Below are 20,033 nucleotides of genomic sequence, written 5' to 3'. Positions count from 1 at the left end.
TGTAATTCTAACTTTGCACAGTTCAAAACCTTGAAGAAATTTTATTTATCCTGTTCATTTTTCAAAGAGATATATGTATATAACTACGCTCTAACTTTTGTTATTATTTCATTCAGATATCGATGAATGTGATGTGAGTTCTCATAATTGCCATGACAATGCTTACTGTAACAATACTAATGGATCTTTCAATTGTACATGTAAAAATGGCTACTCAGGAAATGGAACTGACTGTAGAGGTTGGTCGTTGAAATATTAAATTTCTCAATTCTATTAGTAAGAGAAACAGGAGGTTCCATCAGAAGAAAAAAACGATATTTTTAAGAAAGTTTCAATTCTAGAGGTAATAACAAGTTTTTCTAATAAATTCCTAATTTTTTAATCCATTCTGATATCGATGAATGTGGCGCGGCTTCTCATAATTGTCCTTACAACGCCTACTGTATTACTTCTGATGGGTTTTTCAATTGTACATGTAAAAAAGGCTACTCAGGAAATGGAACAGACTGCCGAGGTTTGCCGTAAATATTTCATAAATTACTTCAATCGAATCTATATTTCTAATGATCAGGACACAAAATTAAGTCGATCATAGGAAATAAAAAATTTTGAATTAGAACATTTCGCTTTTATCAGCAGAATATTTTGTATCAAATTTCTTTTGCACATATCTCTACGAATTTTATGCACTGTTTTAGAACCTCCATTTTAATGCATGATTGAAAAAAATGAGTTTTTTTAGTTAGTTAGTTAGTTAATTAGTTAGTTAGTTAGTTAGTTAGTTAGTTAGTTAGTTAGTTAGTTAGTTAGTTAGTTAGTTAGTTAGTTAGTTAGTTAGTTAGTTAGTTAGTTAAAGCATTTATTTCGACACGATTGAAATTTAAGCATAGCTGATGTGGTCGTGCACTTAGTAATACATAGTTAGCATAAATGTTCTATTTTACAATTACACTATTATAATACATTACATATAATATCCTATTCTACAATAGTAATATCTTACAAGAGCTATCGCTTATGATAAGTGGTTTTTGATTACTAGTTTAAACTTTTTGAAGTCCTCTATTGCTCTTGTATTGTTATCTATTGAATTCCATAATACTGCTGCTTGATACGAAATTGGTTTCTTTAAAAAATCAGTCTTCGGTTTTGGAAGAGCAATAGTCAATTTTCTTCTTAGATTATAATTACTAGAATATTTTACAAATAATGACTGTAGTGGAATAGGGAAGTGACCATAATAGCAATTTTGTGCTAGAAATAACAATCTCGGAGAATATAACTTCTCCAGGGGTTTCCAATTTGTTTGAGCCAGGACATCCTGTGTTGGTGTTTGCAAGTTCAACTTGTAAATTACTTTGGCCGCCCGTACATGTGTACGTTCCAATTCATCAAATAGGGTTTTCCCACATGATCCCCATATTACGAGTCCGTATGTGATTGAGAGTAATATATTTTTAAAGTAAAAATCAGCTCTTGCTTAACTGGTAAAAAATAAGGAGACTTTAAAAGATTAAGTTTTTGTGCGAATGACCTAGTCAGTTCAATTACGTGAGCTTTCCACTTTAATTTACTATCTATTTCAATTCCTAAACATCTAGAAGTCTCGACTTGTTTGAGATAAGTATTTCCTAATTTAATACCCTGTAATGGCCCCACGAATTTACCTCGCCCCAGTATCATAAATTCAGTTTTGTCCAGGTGTGGTGTTAAAAAATTATTGCAACACCACTCATGTAGCTTGCATAGGACTCTAATGAGTGTTGTGGCTACAAAATCGTGAGTTTGGCCGATTACATATATGGTGGTGTCATCAGCAAATGTAAATATCACTTTCATCATCGCAGATTTCGGGCATGTCGTTACAGCAGAGAAAGAACAGAATAGGGCCAAGCACCGATCCTTGAGCAACCCCATATTTAACTGGCATGGACCGTGATTGGCACCCGTTTAATGCCGTCGTTTGGGAACGATCAGACAGGTAGTCAGCAATCTAGGACCAAAGAGCGCCAGAAATACCGAGACCCTGCAGTTTTTAAAGTAATACTGAGTGTGATATTGAGTCGAAAGCTTTTCGGAAATCGACGAACACAATGCCAACTACTTGATTATTATCGAGCGCCTTTCTCCAGTCTTCGGTCATCGTAGCCAATAACAGTTCGGTAGAGTAACCCTTTTTATAAGCCCATTGTCTACGGTTGCTAAGTTGATTTTCCGTAATACGAGTTGTAATTGTTGATTTGTAATTTTCGATGGCACTTGGAAAATATCAGAATTATTGGGAATATATGAGCCCTATAATTATAAAAAAGTCCTAATCCTTAATTAAATATTTTTTCAGATATCGACGAGTGCATTGAAAAATCTCATAATTGCCATCATAATGCCTACTGCAATAATACTGATGGTTCTTTCAATTGTTCATGCAAAAGCGGCTATTTGGGAAATGGAACTGACTGTGAAGGTTAGCCGTATGTAAATATTAGAGACGATGTTATTCTAACTTTGCACGGTTCAAAACTTTGAAGAAATTTTAATTATTTTGTTAATTTTTAAAACAGATATAAAACACTAAGCTCTAACTTTTGTTAATATTTTATTCAGATATCGATGAATGTGGTGTGAATTCTCATAATTGTCTTTTCGACGGCTACTGTAAAAATACTGATGGATCTTTCAATTGTATATGTAAAAAAGACTACCCAGTAAACGGAACAGACTGCAGAGGTTTGCCGAAAATATTTCATGAATTACTGCATATGAATCTATATTTCTAATTTTTTGGCCTCGAAAGTTGATAAAAGAACATGAAAATTTTTAATTAGAATAATTCGCATAATAATTAGAATAATTTAATATTTTTCAGATGTCGAGCAATGCATTGAAAACTTGACGAGGGCTATCGTTGAAAATGATGCCAGTAAGAAATTTCACATGTATTTTTTATGTATAGTGACCAACATTTTTTTGATGTAAAATAGAAGTCCAAATAGTGCAAAGAATTTAGTAATATGGTCACATCAAAATAAATTCTGAGCACAAGGATATAATGATTGCAAATCTTGAAAATCTCGGACTGATTTTCAACCTCTGAGCTTGAGAAAAGCTTACCTTCGCTTTTTATCAAAATGTTTTCTTTTTGAAGTACTGTATAGTTCACTAAGTTCAGGCTATCGACGAACAAATTTCGTTAATTGTTTTTTCGAAGTTTTTACCCGTCTTTCGTTTTTGTTTTTTTTAGATTTGGCTGGTTCCGTTATAGTTAGGGTAGTTATTATGAATCGTGAATATCAGCTGGGATTTAATAATCGTTCAAGCTTAGAATACACAAAAACCGCTCTGGAAATGTGTTTGACAGTACGGCAAATTCTATTTTTTTTCATTATTTCCTTTTCTTAAATGATAGATGTAGGTTGAGCAGAATCCAAGAATTATTACTCAGCGTCACCGACGGAGTTGAAAATGCGGCTAGGTTTTGTTTTGTTTTGTTTTTTTATTATTTTTCGTTATCGCAACTGTGTTTTGGCGCGAAATATACTGGTATTCGCATGCATATGTGACCGTATTTATCTACGTCACAGTTTTGTCTTCCAAGAGTTGTGGTGCACAGCTTTGGCTAATTTCCCGATGCACTATTTGATTTCGCTCGCATGATACGGCAATTTCTATGAGAGGAACAATTTTTGATGCTGTTCCATTAAATTTAGATTGAATTGGGGTAAGAATATATTTTTAAAATACATGTAAATTCTAGTCCTATTTTATTAATATCGCTGCTATATCGCCGTTTAACAAGATGTGGTGGTGTATGGGCGCGTTGACATGTCTCAGTTTGCACAGAATTGAATTCGATTTAATATAAGCGCAATACCGAAGTGTAAGACAAAGTGAACGTGCCATGCGGTTTATTTACATTTTTGAACAATTTCTATAGAGCAACATTCAACTTCTACACTTTTTAAAGTACGATGTGCTTCTGAATGTTGCGATCCAACAACATTTTAGATTTTAAGTTCGCAAGGCATCCAAACGAGTATGAATTGTATTGTTTATGTTCAGAAGCTTTTTATTGAGACTGGCACCGTGGCACGTGCACGGCACGCCGGATTTAACGCCGGAACAGGCGTCTTGTTAAGCCGAAGTTTATCGTTATCTGCATACGAAGAAGTCTATTGTTGATATATAACAATGCTATAGCACTGTGTTAGAAAAGAGAAGCGTTAAATATTTGTTCAGTCGCATTTGTGTGTTTTTTCGCATTACCGCTCGTTGGCAAATTGACGTGACGTGATAACATTGGATACCACTATTTATCGCTCGTTATGTCGTAAAATAGCCTGCATAAACTAGAAGTTCCAATAGCAAGTGCTGCCGTGCATTCACAGGCCTGGAGCAAGTAATACACTAGGACATTTGTACCGTGAACACAATTTTCATATAATTTGTACTGTGAAAACAATTTATACTGTAGTGTAATTTGTACCATGAACACAATTTAGACCTACATTTGTACTGAGAACACAATTTTCGCCAAAGAAGCGAATTGCAAGTTGGAATCGAATTCTCAATTGGCTACATAGCTTACAGAAGTTCCTTTATTTGCTGATTAAGGCCTGTTTTAGACGTCGAACTTTTCATGCGCCGAATCGAATGCAAATGAATTAAACAAAGACTTTAGCTCGTTAACATTAGGTTCGGCACATGAAAAGTTCGACGTCTAAAACAGACCTTACTAACTTTCAGGCGTGTGTGACAGCCTAATGAATATTTTGCTAATAATTAAATCCATGTTCTGAGTGGGGAAATACAATCCTTAGCTTAATCTAATCATTTCGTTTTAAGTAGTTGAGGAAGGCTGACGTAATCCTTTATAGTGTGTAAAGCTAAAAATAAACAAAATAGATACAAATTAAAACACAAAATGATTATAGTCCAGATTAGAATTAGTTATTTATAATTTGTTTACATTAAGAGATGCATGTACGTATTACATATGGATTATAAGGGCTCTATAATATGGACAACTAACACGGTAGCAATACAAATATAATTATAGTATTTATATACAAGTAGAGAAGCAAATACATTTGCCATCCGTATACAAGTATAATCTGTTTCAATGGCATTGCGGGCACGATGCTGTTCAATTATTTCTCATAACGATATAAATAATAAACAATCACTGTGATTATTTCTACCTTCTGATCAAGCTCAGATTTTTAAATTCGCATCTGTTGAATGAAAAGTCCCAAAAGTCCTCGCTAACCTCGCAGCAAAAAAATTCCACACTACGACCTCACTTGTCGGACAAACGAGACGATGTCACATATGGCTATTAGACAATAACAGGCTATGACCTCTTTTACATGAACAAGCGTCAGCGTGGTCAGTTTAATTAGTGCATAAAAAGCCTTCAAAATGAATATATTAATTGTATCAGCTGATCTGTAGTGTTTTGATTTAGCAACAGAAAGTTAGTATAGAGAATCTATTATTACTTGTCTTTTGTTACTACAAATAAGTATAAATACTATGCTATACTAACAGCGACAAAATTATTTTTATCAAATTTAGGGCATCAACATATTCAGAAGTGCGAACCTCACTTCGCAAATTGCTTCATTCTTCGTTGCAAATTTAACGTAAGTGTTTTGTTCTCATTAGCAAAAGGAAATAGAACCGTTTTAGATGACGACAGCAGTTTTTGTTTAAAAAAGAGAGCGTGAAACCCTGTGCATTGCTGATATAGATTACAAGTCATGAATTACCGGTGACCTTATTTACCGCAATTATATTGCAAAGCGTCTCGCTGAAAGATGGCGAAGCGCACTATCTCGCCAAATATAAAGAAATTCGAAATCCGATATCCAGAGACATTTTAAGCTTTGGAATAAAGCTGCTTTAAGTTGCTTTATCTTCAACTGACATTATTTACCTTTAATATTAGCTATCGGCCAGGGACTGCCTTGTATTAACTCTCTAAGGAAACCTTATGCGTTGAAACCATTCTTAGGGGCTGTTTACATGAGCCCGGTTACCTAAGACTCAACGAAGCGTGAGATGATTTTGAGTTATTAAAATGAGCAGATAACATGATCCTCGCAGTCGCATACAACTTAAAGACTTATTTTAACATCTCAAAGTCCCCTCACGCTTCGTTGAATCATGGGTAACCGGGCTCATGTAAACAGTCCCTTAATTTTCAAAATTGAATCCGCAATCTAAAAATCGGAATCCGGAATCCACCAGGTGGGAACCGGGATCTCATAACGAATTTACATTCTTTACATAGGGCGAACTGGCAGTCAGTATTGGTACAGTAATGATGCCTTGTAAATGTTTTTTTCATATTTTGAATTTAGTAATGGCTCTCTAGCTGTCGACATCGTCGTAACATTTAACGATGTAACTGGAATTACCTACGAAGATCTTCAAAGAGAATTAGCCGCAACATTGATCGTAACAAACAGCGGCACATTTCTTCCTGGCACCAACCTACAAGTCCTCAGCGCTAACACTGATCCCACTAGCATTGAATTGGCTGGTCTTTTTAAATTTGAAGGTATATCTGGTCTAGCCTCCTCCGTATGCTGGCATCTCTAATGTATTAAAATTATAATATATACCATGCCAAATATAAATTATCATCTGATTCAAGGACCTCGGATTATTACTCGATTATCACCAAAGCGGATTTTGCAAATTACGGCGAGTTATTTTGTCGACGTGATAGATGAAGAAATACGAAGATAATAGATGAAAATACTCTACCTAAAAGCACAAAAGAAGTGAAAAATTTAGGGAGGAAACTATTTCTTTGAACGCTTCAACATTATTTTGCGAAAACATTGTTTTAATTCATATTGTAAAACTGTCGAGATATTTTTTTTCGTTTGAAAAACATGTATTTCCTACAATAGACTCGTTTTTTCAAAAAATCACCTTTTTAAATATACCAAAAAAATTATTGACCTCAGGCTCGGTGATTATCGTCAAAAAACCCCTCTACTTCGTCTCGATTTTTATTGAGCGATGTTCACCTCGCCTTCAGCAAATAATTATTAAATAGCTAGCCTATATAATTTCAACATAATTTTATTACATTAGACATGCCCGTGAAAGAGGCTGTATTTTCTCTTCATTCCATCGTGTGGAATTTAATGCACTTAACCCTGCATTATATGAATATATTTAATTAACTACAGGGGGTGAGACGTTAAAATATATAGAATCCTCTTTTTGGTGGTAGATTCCATCCGGGTAAATACACGTATAAGGCAATTCTGAAAGTCAACTATTTTACGACTACATTAATTAATTAACATCGTAGTCTTTAAAGTAACTGTCTGGCTATCTCTTTAAAACAGTCTTTCTCTGTGGACCTCTTTGAAACAATCCCTCTCTGTGGCAGAGGTAGTGAACATTTTTTCTCCCAAGATTTTTCCTATAACGCGACGACTATCTCGCTATGTTTTAGATATCGATGAGTGCAAACCTGCACAAATTATTCAAGCCCCTGATTGCGGTGAAAATGCAACATGCGTCAACAGAAATCTTACTTACGATTGTATCTGTAATGAAGGCTTCGTCAAGAATGGCAGTGATTGTATTGGTGAGTAGATAAAATCACGACATTAGCAAAATATATAAGTTTTTATGCTCGTCATGATTTCTTTGTCTTTTATCTTGGCGTTCCATCCATGTATACAGTAAGCGAGTAACTTGACGCAACTCTGATCCTTAGTAACTAGAAGCGGGTGTCCGAGTCACTCGCAAGTAACGAGTAGCGATTTTACCAATTTATACGATTGCATATTTGCTCGCACTTGCATATTTGTGTTTACAATTTGGAGTATTCCAACTCTCAGCCTTCGCAATTTTCACAACCTGTACCATAATTCGTTGTAATCGAAATTTTTGCAATCCGTCTATAGGCTTTTTAGTTAGACGATTGATTGTTTTTTCGTTTAATGCCTTAAACCAGAAATACGTATGGTATAATGGTTACTGTTGTTATGATGTCTAAGCTCTAATTACATAAATCAGTAAAATCACAAACCCAAAATCTAAGTTATGGTTACTTAGAAGATAAGATCTTATTATTGAATTATTCACATCACGCTAGACCACTTCACATTACGCTAGACCATTCCACATTACGCTATACCATTTCACATTACGCTATACCATTTCACATTACGCTAGACCATTCCACATTACGCTGAACCATTCCACATTACGCTAAACCATTTCACATACGTTAAACTATTTCATATTACGCTAAACCATTTCACATTACGCTAGACCATTTCACATTACGCTAAACCATTTCACATTACGCTAAACCATTTCACATACGCTAGACCATTTCACATTACGCTAAACCATTTCACATTACGCTAGACCATTTCACATTACGCTAGACCATTTCACATTACGCTAAACCATTTCACATTACGCTAGACCATTTCACATTACGCTAAACCATTTCACATTACGCTAGACCATTTCACATTACGCTAAACCATTTCACATTACGCTAAACCATTTCACACTACGCTAGACCATTTCACATTACGCTAAACCGTTTCACATTACGCTAGACCATTTCACATTACGCTAAACCATTTCACATTACGCTAAACCATTTCACATACGCTAGACCATTTCACATTACGCTAAACCATTTCACACTACGCTATATATAGACCATTTCACATTACGCTAAACCATTTCACATTACGCTAAACCATTTCACATTACGCTAGACCATTTCACATTACGCTAAACCATTTCACATTACGCTAAACCATTTCACATTACGCTAAACCATTTCACACTACGCTAGACCATTTCACATTACGCTAAACCGTTTCACATTACGCTAGACCATTTCACATTACGCTAAACCATTTCACATTACGCTAAACCATTTCACATACGCTAGACCATTTCACATTACGCTAAACCATTTCACACTACGCTATATATAGACCATTTCACATTACGCTAGATTATTTCACATTACGCTAGACCATTTCACATTACGCTAGACCATTTCCCATTACGCTAGACCATTCCACATTACGCTAGACCATTTCACATTACGCTAGACCTTTTCACATTACGCTATACCATTCCACATTACGCTAAACCATTTCACATTACGCTAGACCATTTCACATTACGCTAGCCATTTCACATCACGCTAGACCATTTCACATTACGCTAGACCAATTCACATTACGCTAGCCATTTCACATTACGCTAGACCATTTCACATTACGCTAGACCATTTCACATTACGCTGGCTATTTCACATTACGCTAGACCATTTCACATTACGCTAGACCATTTCACATTACGCTAGACCATTTCACATTACGCTAGACCATTTCACATTACGCTAGACCATTCCACATTACGCTAGACCAGTTCACATTACGCTAGACCATTTCACATTACGCTAGACCATTCCACATTACGCTAAACCATTTCACATTACGCTAGACCATTTCACATTACGCTAGCCATTTCACATTACGCTAAATCATTTCACATTACGCTAGACCTTTTCACATTACGCTAGACCATTCCACATTACGCTAGACCATTTCACATTACGCTAGACCATTTCACTTTACGCTAGACCATTCCACATTACGCTAGACCATTTCACATTACGTTAAATCATTTCACATTACGCTAGACCATTTCACATTACGCTAGACCATTTCACATTACGCTAAACCATTTCACCATACGCTAGACCATTTCACATTACGCTAAACTATTTCAAATTACGCTAAACCATTTCACATTACGCTAGACAATTTCACATTACGCTAGACCATTTCACATTACGCTAGACCATTTCACATTACGCTAGACCATTTCACATTACGCTAAACCATTTCACATTACCCTAGACCATTTCACACGTGCTAGGCCATTTCACATTACGCTAACCATTTCACATTACCCTAGACAATTTCACATTATCTAGACCATTTCACATTACGCTAAACCATTTCACATTACCCTAGACCATTTCACACGTGACATTATCTAGACCATTTTACATTACGCTAGACCATTTCACATTACGCTAACCATTTCACATTACGCTAGCCGTTTCACAATACCCTAGACAATTTGACATTACCCAGACCATTTCACACGTGCTGGGCCATTTCACAGTGCGCTAGCCATTTTACATTACTCTATACCATTTTACATTTCAGAGTGTTTTTACTAATTTAGAATAGGCTTGACAGTTTTACATTTCAAGCAATTTTTGTGTTGATGGCCGATATTTTTTTTTACTAGTTAGTTACCATTATAATCAGGTTTTAAGCAGTTTATAGGTTTTTAAATTCAAAATTGGTTGAATCAACAATTTTAACAAATGGTTTCAATATTTTTTTTTCGGTTATTCATTTTTTACAATGTAATTCGAGCCGATATATTATTTAATAATACAAGCCATAGAACAATAATACTGTTATAGCATTATAATAATATGCAATTTTTTCTTAATCATCTGCTCCGGGTCAATTTTTATTTGGATTCCACAGATCCACATTGCAGAATATTTTTTAAAAAAATTCTATTCGATCTTTCAGATATCGACGAATGTAAAATAATTGCCATCACAATAGCTAGAGTAACAATACTGATGTTTCTTTCAATTGTTCATGCAAAAAATATTGCATTATTTGATCTACCTAAAATCATTTGGAGATATCTTATTCATTTTAATGGCAATCAAATTTGCCTTTTCAGCGTTGATTTTTGCCATTTCGTTTCAGGAAACAACTCAAACATGGCCTCTTTGTTAAGGGTTGTGATTTGGCATTTTACCCGTTGACTTTCTATCATTTTCTCACATAATTCCTAACATTTATTTTGTCTTTCTTTTAGTTGCTCCAATCTTTGGTAAGTTTTTTGATTTACCATTATTTAATTAACCTCGTGAATGCACATAATCCTGATCATTACTTTTGCCATCATAATTATGACGCAATTATAATGCGTTTTGGAAATCACCAAGAGAAAGTAGATATTACATTAATTAGATATATTGAAGATATTACTGTTTTAAATAGTCTCAAGTTTGTTTCGAAACACAATTTAATTATGAAGCTTCATGCATATTTATGGCTACAACACATTTATGATTTTATGACTACATTTACATGAAACATTCTACAAACCATGATATTATCAATGAAAAAGGGTGCCCAATGCAGTGAAAATTTGCGTAGCAGAACTCGCATGAATCTGCTATATCGCTTAGCATGTATTTTTAAAATCTGCGTTCTTGCTTCTACTATGGCATTGCGCAATTTTTGTTATTTGTTACTATCGATAAAACGTCTGGTAGTGCAATGTTTATTTAATTACTGTTGTTAAATGATTATGAGCCTCAAAAGTTTTTATTTTTCCAACGATGAAATGACGTTTCACACAAGAGAAACTTGCTAAACCTGTGGCCAAACTATGGAGTGCCTCTTAAGCCACTCAACGGGGCGTGATCTTTTCGAACTTTTCAGTTTCCAGGAGCGATTATAGATAAATTTTGTTGTTTTAAATTAATTTTGAGAATTATTAATTCGTGGGGGATCCAGTCCAACAATAGTTATCAAAATGATTTTATGCAACATATGCGCCGTATTAATTCCTCTATATATCATCCATATCTGTAAAACTCCAAAAGGACGCGTCAAATTAGAACAAGAATAAAAGAGGATTAAACAATGATGTAGAAAACCTATTCTACATCAACTTAGCAACTTAAGCTTTTTTTGTCGTAAACCGCGCTCCCGTGCAATATTTTTGATCTAGATATTTTTAAATCTCATTTTAACCAGTTTTTAAATTAATTCTTATAGGAGTCGACAAAAGTGTAGTTGAGGACGTAAAACATGTCCTAAGAGTGGTGTTGGGATGGCTTGGGCTATGTTTTGCGGTGGCGTTGGTAATTGTAATAATTACTGGTTTTAGGTAAGTTCTTAATGAGCGGTATATTAGGCAGCAAGGTGTTTGCTTAGAAAATATTGTATTTAGCAATGTGACGAAGAAAAATAAAAAAATGATATAAAAAGAGAGTAAAAAGAAAATAAGAAATATTGATTTTGCTTTGCTTGCAGTATAGGTTTTGTTTGCTAGTAATTTCTCACCCTCCAGTTCTTAAAATTAATTCTTATCGTTGTTAGTATCAACCAATTTATCGCGACACATTAATATTCTCAACATGCAAAGGATATTCTCTACAGGGTGTATCAAAAAAATGTCCCAAATGTAAAATTTCCGTTTTTCAGGATATTTTGCAGAATTTGGCAATTTTTTGTGTTCCTATAGAGATAGTTAAGACTTATCTGGTATACCTAGGCCAAGTTTAGTTTTTCATTTACAAAATTATGTTACCGGGGGGTGGTTCCTTTCCACTGATATTAAGAGGGCTTGCGCGCGAAAATGTGAAGCTGAAATTGAGATATTATTTAGCTGTCTAAAAGTAGGAAAGCTTTTTAATAAACTGTCAAAGTTTCAGGAAAAATAATGCAAACTGGGAGCAACGCGCGACCCCTAAAAGTGACAAATATTTCATTGTGCGCAGTGGATTAAATGCATGGTTGATTTTAGCGTGACCGATCTCATGCAAGGCTGTGCAAATGAATAAATTAAAGCGAGAAACTGAACAAGAAGACGAAGCGATTTAATAACAAGATTTTTATTCTTGATGTTAATCCTCAACATTTCTACCATACTTTCTAAGCAAACTGCGGCTCGTCTGAGCATGGTAAACACTGAACGCCGAACCACATTTGTCTGTCCTGTCTCAAATTATCCATTTCGTTCGAAATTCTTTCTTGCAAATCGCCTACGCTACCACCGGCAAATCTAGGCGAATGGACAGACAAATGGTTCGCTGTTCAGTGTTTAGTATGCTAAGACAAGCCGCAGTTTGCTAAGAATGAAATGGTGGACATGCTGAGGATTAACATCACGAATAAATCGCATTGTTTTTGTGTTCAGTTTCTCGCTTTAATTTATTCATTTGCCCACCTTGTATGAGATCGGTCACGCTAAAATCAACGATGCATTTAATCCACTGCGCGCAGTGAAATATTTGTCACCTTTAGGGGTCGCGCGTTGCTCCCAGTATGCATTATTTTTCCTGAAACTTTGACAGTTTATTAAAAAGCTTTCCTACTTTTAGACAGCTAAATAATATCTCAATTTCTGCTTCACATTTTCGCTCGCAAGCCCTCTTAATATCAGTGGAAAGGAACCACCCCCCCGGTAACATAATTTTGTTACTGAAAAACCAAACTTGGCCTAGGTATACCAGATAAGTCTTAACTATCTTTAGGAACACAAAAATTTGCCAAATTCTGCAAAATATCCTGAAAAACGGAATTTTTACATTTGGGACATTTTTTTTTGATACACCCTGTATATTTAAGTATCTGCATCACAAACGAAATACTATAATACTGCATGTTATTATTTTTTTTCGTCATCGCAAGTGTGTTTTGGCGCAAAATATACTAAAATTTGAAGAGCGTATGTGACTGTATTTATCTACGTCACAGTTTTGTTTCCCGAAAGTTGTGGTGCACAGCTCGAAATCTTTGGCTAATTGTCCGATGCGCGATTTGATTTCGCTTGCATGATACGGCAATTCCTCTAAGAGGAAGAAAAAACCCGTTCTTTTGTTGCTGTTCGATTGGGTTTAAATTTAATTGGGGGTAAGAATATATTCAAGGGGGGACTACCAAAATTATAAAATTTTTTTGAGGGAAGATGTTATTACAATCATGGTAAAATGCTGTTATAAAGGTGTTTTCGTGACATCTTTCTATGCTTTTATGTTTTTTTTTACGTTTGAAAAAAGCTTGCTCATTCATGATGGTTTCGTTACCATGGTAACTTGGTTGATTTTTGCTATTTTTTGGCCGCCCCATAACACGAAATTGCATGGAGTTCCTTCGACACCTTATAGTGCATATTACATGACGTTTCTTCTGTTCCTGTACAGCCACACTTGCACTTGGGTTCATAAAACAATCGTGTCCTCGTTTAAAGTTTAACAATTATTTTTTTATATTAATCTTAGGCTCTTGGAAAAAAATAAGCAATATGATTTGAAACCACGAGTGATCACTGCTCCAGCACACCGTCCCACGTTTAATAATCTTTATTATGGTAATGAAAACTATCCTTTGTGATGTAAAAGAGGAACAGACAATTTTTCTACACGTACCGTACATCCTTTGTAGCTCTAGGTATCAAGGCCTAGACTAGATTCAATAGCTATGTGTTACATATTTATATTCTCACTTTGCCGGATTTCTTTTGGACGTCGTATATTATCGAGGTAGTTTCGACCCTACTTGGAATCTGCACATTTTTACAATAATTCTTATCAATGAAGCCATGATGCAAAGGTTATTACATGTAGTCGTGCAAAATTATTTCAACCAATAGACCCTAGTTCTGCACATTACTTCACATTAGGCATCTGGACGGCAAATTAACGTGGCATAAATTTTACAAAAACGTAAATTTTGAGCAAAATACAGAAATATTATTTTACTAGTGTGGGAAAGTTTGTTTTGTTAACTGGTCTTGTCGCTATGTAAACCTACATGCACCGCTCACGTAACTATTATTTCTATTGAAGCAAGGAAACATCTGGAGAACAACTTTTAACGATTATAACGTCCGTGGAATAGGTCTATAGTAAATATTTGTCTGTAAGATTGAAATGTCCAGCAAACTATTATTTTATCAAAATATCTCAAAAGTTTATATAAGTATTTTGGCATCATTTCGCTTGTCTAACAGTAAAAAAAGTCTAAAAATGATCCTCGCACAGCGGGAGAGCGGTTGTAAAAGCCTCATTTTGTAACCGCTTGCGGGCTTTATACACATGCGCTTGTATAATCTATAGCATACACCTTTGATATTAGACATTGCAGATTGATTTGAAAAATCTGATGCCAATCCATGTTCAAATTTGCCGAGGACTTATAAGCAGTGTACTACATGGACTGGCAATTTTTATTACCAGATTCGATCAGATGCACACCTGATTTTAATTACCATTAAGCGGCCAAAATGATTAAACAAGTCATATTTTGAACTGAAGTCGGTGAAACTGCATTTCTCTTGCTAGGCATGCAGATGTAAATAACGATAAACGCGAATTGCAGATTTGTTAAAACACTCCAAGCTGAATTGCAACAGCATCGGTCTGGCCGTTTTTACCGTATAAAGGAAAGTGCCCTAAGTGATTAACTAGATTTGAGCATGCAGTTTTGGTTAAAGCATTTGCATATATGGTTGTTCACATGTGCCAAATATTTAACGAAGCGGGAGATGATTTTGAGATATTTAAAGGACACCAGCATTCAAGCATTTAGCTGTCAATGGTAACTTATATATGGCTATGGAATAAATTGGCGAGGAATGGAAGAATGCGGCTGAAGCCCGTGATCAATAGAAAATATATAATTCCATTACAAGTAGTTCCCATTGCCATCGCGAAATTTCATCAGGAAACTTGAATAAACCGGAATTACAAAAACAGCGTGACATGCACGTTTGCATTAGCAGTATCTATGTATTAAGGTTAAAAATATTTAGTTTCTTTATTGAATAAAACGATAGACTGACTTTCTATTTTGAACTTATCCGCCGTTTAAGCTAAACGGGCTTGATATAACTGGATGGACCGGGTTAGCCCGGCAAACTGGCCCGCTTTGCCGGGCTAGCCCGTTTCCTATATTATCGCAAGCAATTTTTGACGTTTCGATTACTGACATGCGAGCTTTCAGCCCGGATATGTCAACGGGGCTACTAGTCTGTCTTGCCGGGCTGAAAGTTCGTATGTAATCGTTTCAAACGGGTAAACCGGGCTGGGAATTTGTCAATACATGCACAGTGTTACACACACCCACAAACAACAATGGCTTCTCCGTTTGCTAATTTTCTTCGTATGCTAAATTTCAGCCCGGCAAAAATTACTTAAGCCCCGTTTACACAACACTGAATTTATCGGCACGGCACGGCTAAAATTGGTACCCGTACCCAATTTTTTCAGTGTTCAAAGCCCCGTTTACAGCCCCGTTTACACGATATTCAATTTATTGACACGGCACGGCTAAAATGGGTGTCCGTACCCATTTCATTTGTGCTCGGCCTTTGTTTTGGTAGCCTGAACACTAATAAAATTGGGTACGGGACCAAGTTTTATCCGTGCCGTGCCAATAAATTGAGTGTGATGTAAACGGGGCTTACTTTACAGTAAATTTATCGGAACGGCACGGCTAAAATGGGTACCCCTGCCCATTTTCACTAGTGGTCATGCTACCAAAAAAAAGGCCGGGCGCTGATGAAATGGGCACGGGTACCAATTTTAGCCGTGCCGTGCCAATAAATCGAGTGTAATGTAAACGGGGCTCAAGCCACCAAAACAAAGGCGAGCGAGATGAAATGGGCACGGGTACCTATTTTATCCGTGCCGTGCCAATAAATCGAGTGTAATGTAAACGGGGCTCAAGCCACCAAAACAAAGGCCGAGAACAGATGAAATGGGCACGGGTACCAATTTTAGCCGTGCCGTGCCAATAAATCGAGTGTAATGTAAACGGGGCTCAAGCCACCAAAACAAAGGCCGAGAACAGATGAAATGGGCACGGGTACCTATTTTATCCGTGCCGTGCCAATAAATCGAGTGTAGTGTGAACGCTTTGGTATAGTCGTTTGCTAAATTTCAGCCCGCCAGAGCGGGCTAGCCGGCCGGTACATGCAATCGGCCCCTAAATTAGGGCGGCTTCAGTTTGTCGAACTTTTCATGTGCCGAATCGAATGGAAACAAACATGTAAACTTATAAATAAAGACTTTAGCATTTTGTTCGGCACATGAAAAGTTTGACGTCTGAAGCCATTAAGCGGGCCTTAATGCATGTGCATTTTAGCCATGCCGTGTCAATATATAGATCGAGTGTTATGTAAACGGGGATAATGTTTCTTGATTAAAACTACAAACCAATACCTTGTTTATGCATGTATGCAACTTAACATACTGTATATCTGCTTATTAGCATGTATACATGCATGAAATAATATAATTATTTCAATAGAAATTAAATGGTATACAAAAATTTATTCAAATGCCTCTATGCATAATCTATTTAGATATCTTGTGTACACGCACTGTAAAAAATGAATGGTTGAAACAACCAAAAAAAAAAGGTTCTCCTGGATGCAACCAGGACAACCAATTAAAATTTGGTTATTTTATTACCAAATTCATTTTGGTTAAAATTACCAATATTAATATTGGTTGAATCTACCAATATTTAATAGGTTGATGTAACCTATATTGAATTTAATTAATGTAACCAATGTGCAATGGTTTTTTTGACCAATTATTTCAACCAATTAAAGATTGGTTAAATTATCCTGAAATTCAGAGCACTTCAAATCAAATTTTGTCAAAACACACATATATATTATAAAAGATCTAATATAATAAATAAATTATCCTAATGGTTATTTGCATACATATATACAAATTACTACATTCAAACACTTATCTTACTAGGATTCATCTATCTATACTTAAGTCATTTCCAGGTTCTCAAAGCTGCGGTAAAAAGTTTTTAACTCCAATTGGAATGTTCGTTTTTCCGTCTGTTTGTAGTAATATCTGGTCCAGAAGAAGGAACACATTCTTTGTCTACCCACCTCCATCTTTAGGGTTCTCTGCGTTGGATACATACAATGCAGTCAGCAAACACACAACAGCATTTAAGATGGAAAACTGCTTAAACTTTATTGCTACCATGCCTTCAGCCAAAAGGTCTAGTGAATGGATGTCACCAAGAGATCCAGTTAATAGCAACTTCGGGAATGTTCTTTTTTTACAATGGTCTAAATTTCAACACCACTGTCATCCTAAAATAAAATTTAAAAATTATAAAACTTTATATTCCTAAGCTTGGAAATAAAACATTTACATATGCGAAAAATCCTGGGACACAAAAGAGCAAGACCCTACACTTGACAAGCAGCCACTTGGGCATATTTTTAGTTCTTATGGAGTAACTCTTGAACTATAGTTTAATATTTACAGGGACAATTTCCCAAAATAATTGTCCAGGTCTTTCTCTGCCTCAACTGATGCAGCGGGGCAGTGTAGATGCAATGGTTTTCAATTTCTATTAAATAAGTTTGATTACAAGATTCAGCAGGCAACATAATAAATGTGATTTGCATAGTTCAACATTGTATATTATATACATATATATCTGTAGATACCTTTTTCTAGTTCGGGTGACAATCCTCTAATAGACCAATAATTGTTGGACATCTTTGTTCTTCTTCTTTTCCAGAGCAGCCAGCATTGATGGCTTCTTTGAATCAATGTTTGGGCATCTTAAACATGTGCATCGAAATGATGCTCTACACACAGAAAAAGTAAAAGTCAACAATTAGCTAAACCAAGATATGTATATAAGATATATTAACTTCCACAAATAGTTACTAACAATTACTACTTACCACATATACTCTTAACTTTCTCTGGGTCGAGTTGGGGTTTTGCATCCTTTTCTTTAAAGACATTTGAAAGTTTCCCAGGGATGGAATGAGAGCAAAGTTGTTCTTGCATCCTCGACATGCCCATAATTGCATAAACCAAATTTTGACCTTTGGTTAATATGTTTGGATATAAGAAAATCTGTAAATTTTAACAGTAAATATGAAATTTAAACATTTGACACCTTATTCATTCTTAGCATGATGCCATGATATAGCTATAGAATTTATAAATGTACTGCAAAAGCATTGACAGAAATTGTAATGGCCCTATTTATAATGATATAAATAAAAGGTATATTATATTATCTATATGATTCACCAGAAGTAGGATTTGCAGTTGTTGAGTTTTGACAGCATAAATACAATAATACTTGCCATTTCTGATTCAGCATCAGAATTTGAGGATTTCTGATTCAGCATCAGTCACAAGAATCTTGCACTTAAAGGTGATCTTGAAGCCTTGATGGAGTGAATAAAGTAATCTTTTAAATGACTCAGTGCATGGTTATATATAGAGGGCATTTCATATTTAATTAATACTAGTAGGCATGTGACAGCTAGACAAAGTTTTGAAAAAGTGTCCAGCAGCCATACAAAGTCTGATCTGAAAAAATAGTCAATATTTTAAATATAAACATATACTATATACAAACACACTCACCACTGAATTATAATACTTTAGCTGTACACATGTTGTTGTTGAAATTGTAGATAGTTGAATGGAACCTTTGATTATTTTCTTATCAACTTTAGAAATTCCACATGGCCATGACACAATTACTTCTTCCTCGCGATCACAGTCAGTATTCACAAATAATCCGGATCTCCTCGCATATTAATCCAGCGTGTTTCACCAATTTCGCATGACTACTCATTGACAAATTCAAATAACGCGTATTTTATGTTAAAATACGAAAGAAAAACTCACTAAATTCTACTATAAAACCTTGAACTGATGACAAAGAGTCAAAGACGCGCTCAAAATTTGAAAATAAAGCGTGTCGGTTATACAAGTCCCACATAACCTTGCGGTCCTTTTTGGGCAAAACGCCCGCCACCTAACCTGCGAACAGGTATATTATGAAAACAGTTTACAATAAGTGTGAAATATGTGTGATTTGTCCTTACAAAACGAGTGATTTTTGCTGAGAATTTTAACTTTAAGATTTAATATTCTTTTGGATTTGTAAATTCTATAGAATACGGCAATGGAATTCTATATAGCATAAGATCATACGAAGTCCTATAGAATATTCTATAGCCATAGGATTTAGAATGTGCTATAGCATTCTAGCATATTCTATTGGATTCAATAGAACATAGAACCAGAGGTCTACAAATATACCCCATTGACCACAAAGATTAATTGGTCAATTTAACCAAATTTTATTTGTTGCTACTAAATATATTTGGTTGTT

General features: G+C 35.3%; 2 protein-coding genes across 2 annotated transcripts in view; both read left to right on the top strand.

Annotated features, from left to right (window-relative positions):
- LOC114519717 (fibrillin-2-like) overlaps positions 1–20,033 on the top strand; it is an 85,748-nt gene that overhangs the window by 37,603 nt on the left and 28,112 nt on the right. The window lies entirely within an intron of this gene.
- Positions 2,709–15,634, top strand: LOC114519692. The gene is made up of 8 exons (XM_028539867.1): positions 2,709–2,727; positions 2,867–2,920; positions 5,575–5,642; positions 6,363–6,562; positions 7,478–7,612; positions 10,924–10,938; positions 11,895–12,006; positions 14,123–15,634. The coding sequence occupies exons 2-8, from the start codon at positions 2,912–2,914 to the stop codon at positions 14,232–14,234; spliced, it is 651 nt and encodes a 216-aa protein (XP_028395668.1). The 5' UTR covers positions 2,709–2,727; positions 2,867–2,911; the 3' UTR covers positions 14,235–15,634.

Source organism: Dendronephthya gigantea, unplaced genomic scaffold, assembly GCF_004324835.1.
Source record: "Dendronephthya gigantea isolate DGI-Jeju-01 unplaced genomic scaffold, DenGig_1.0 000014F, whole genome shotgun sequence".
NCBI lineage: Eukaryota > Metazoa > Cnidaria > Anthozoa > Malacalcyonacea > Nephtheidae > Dendronephthya > Dendronephthya gigantea.
Note: the sequence above shows the minus strand (reverse complement) of the source record. Positions and strands in the feature narration are given on the sequence as shown.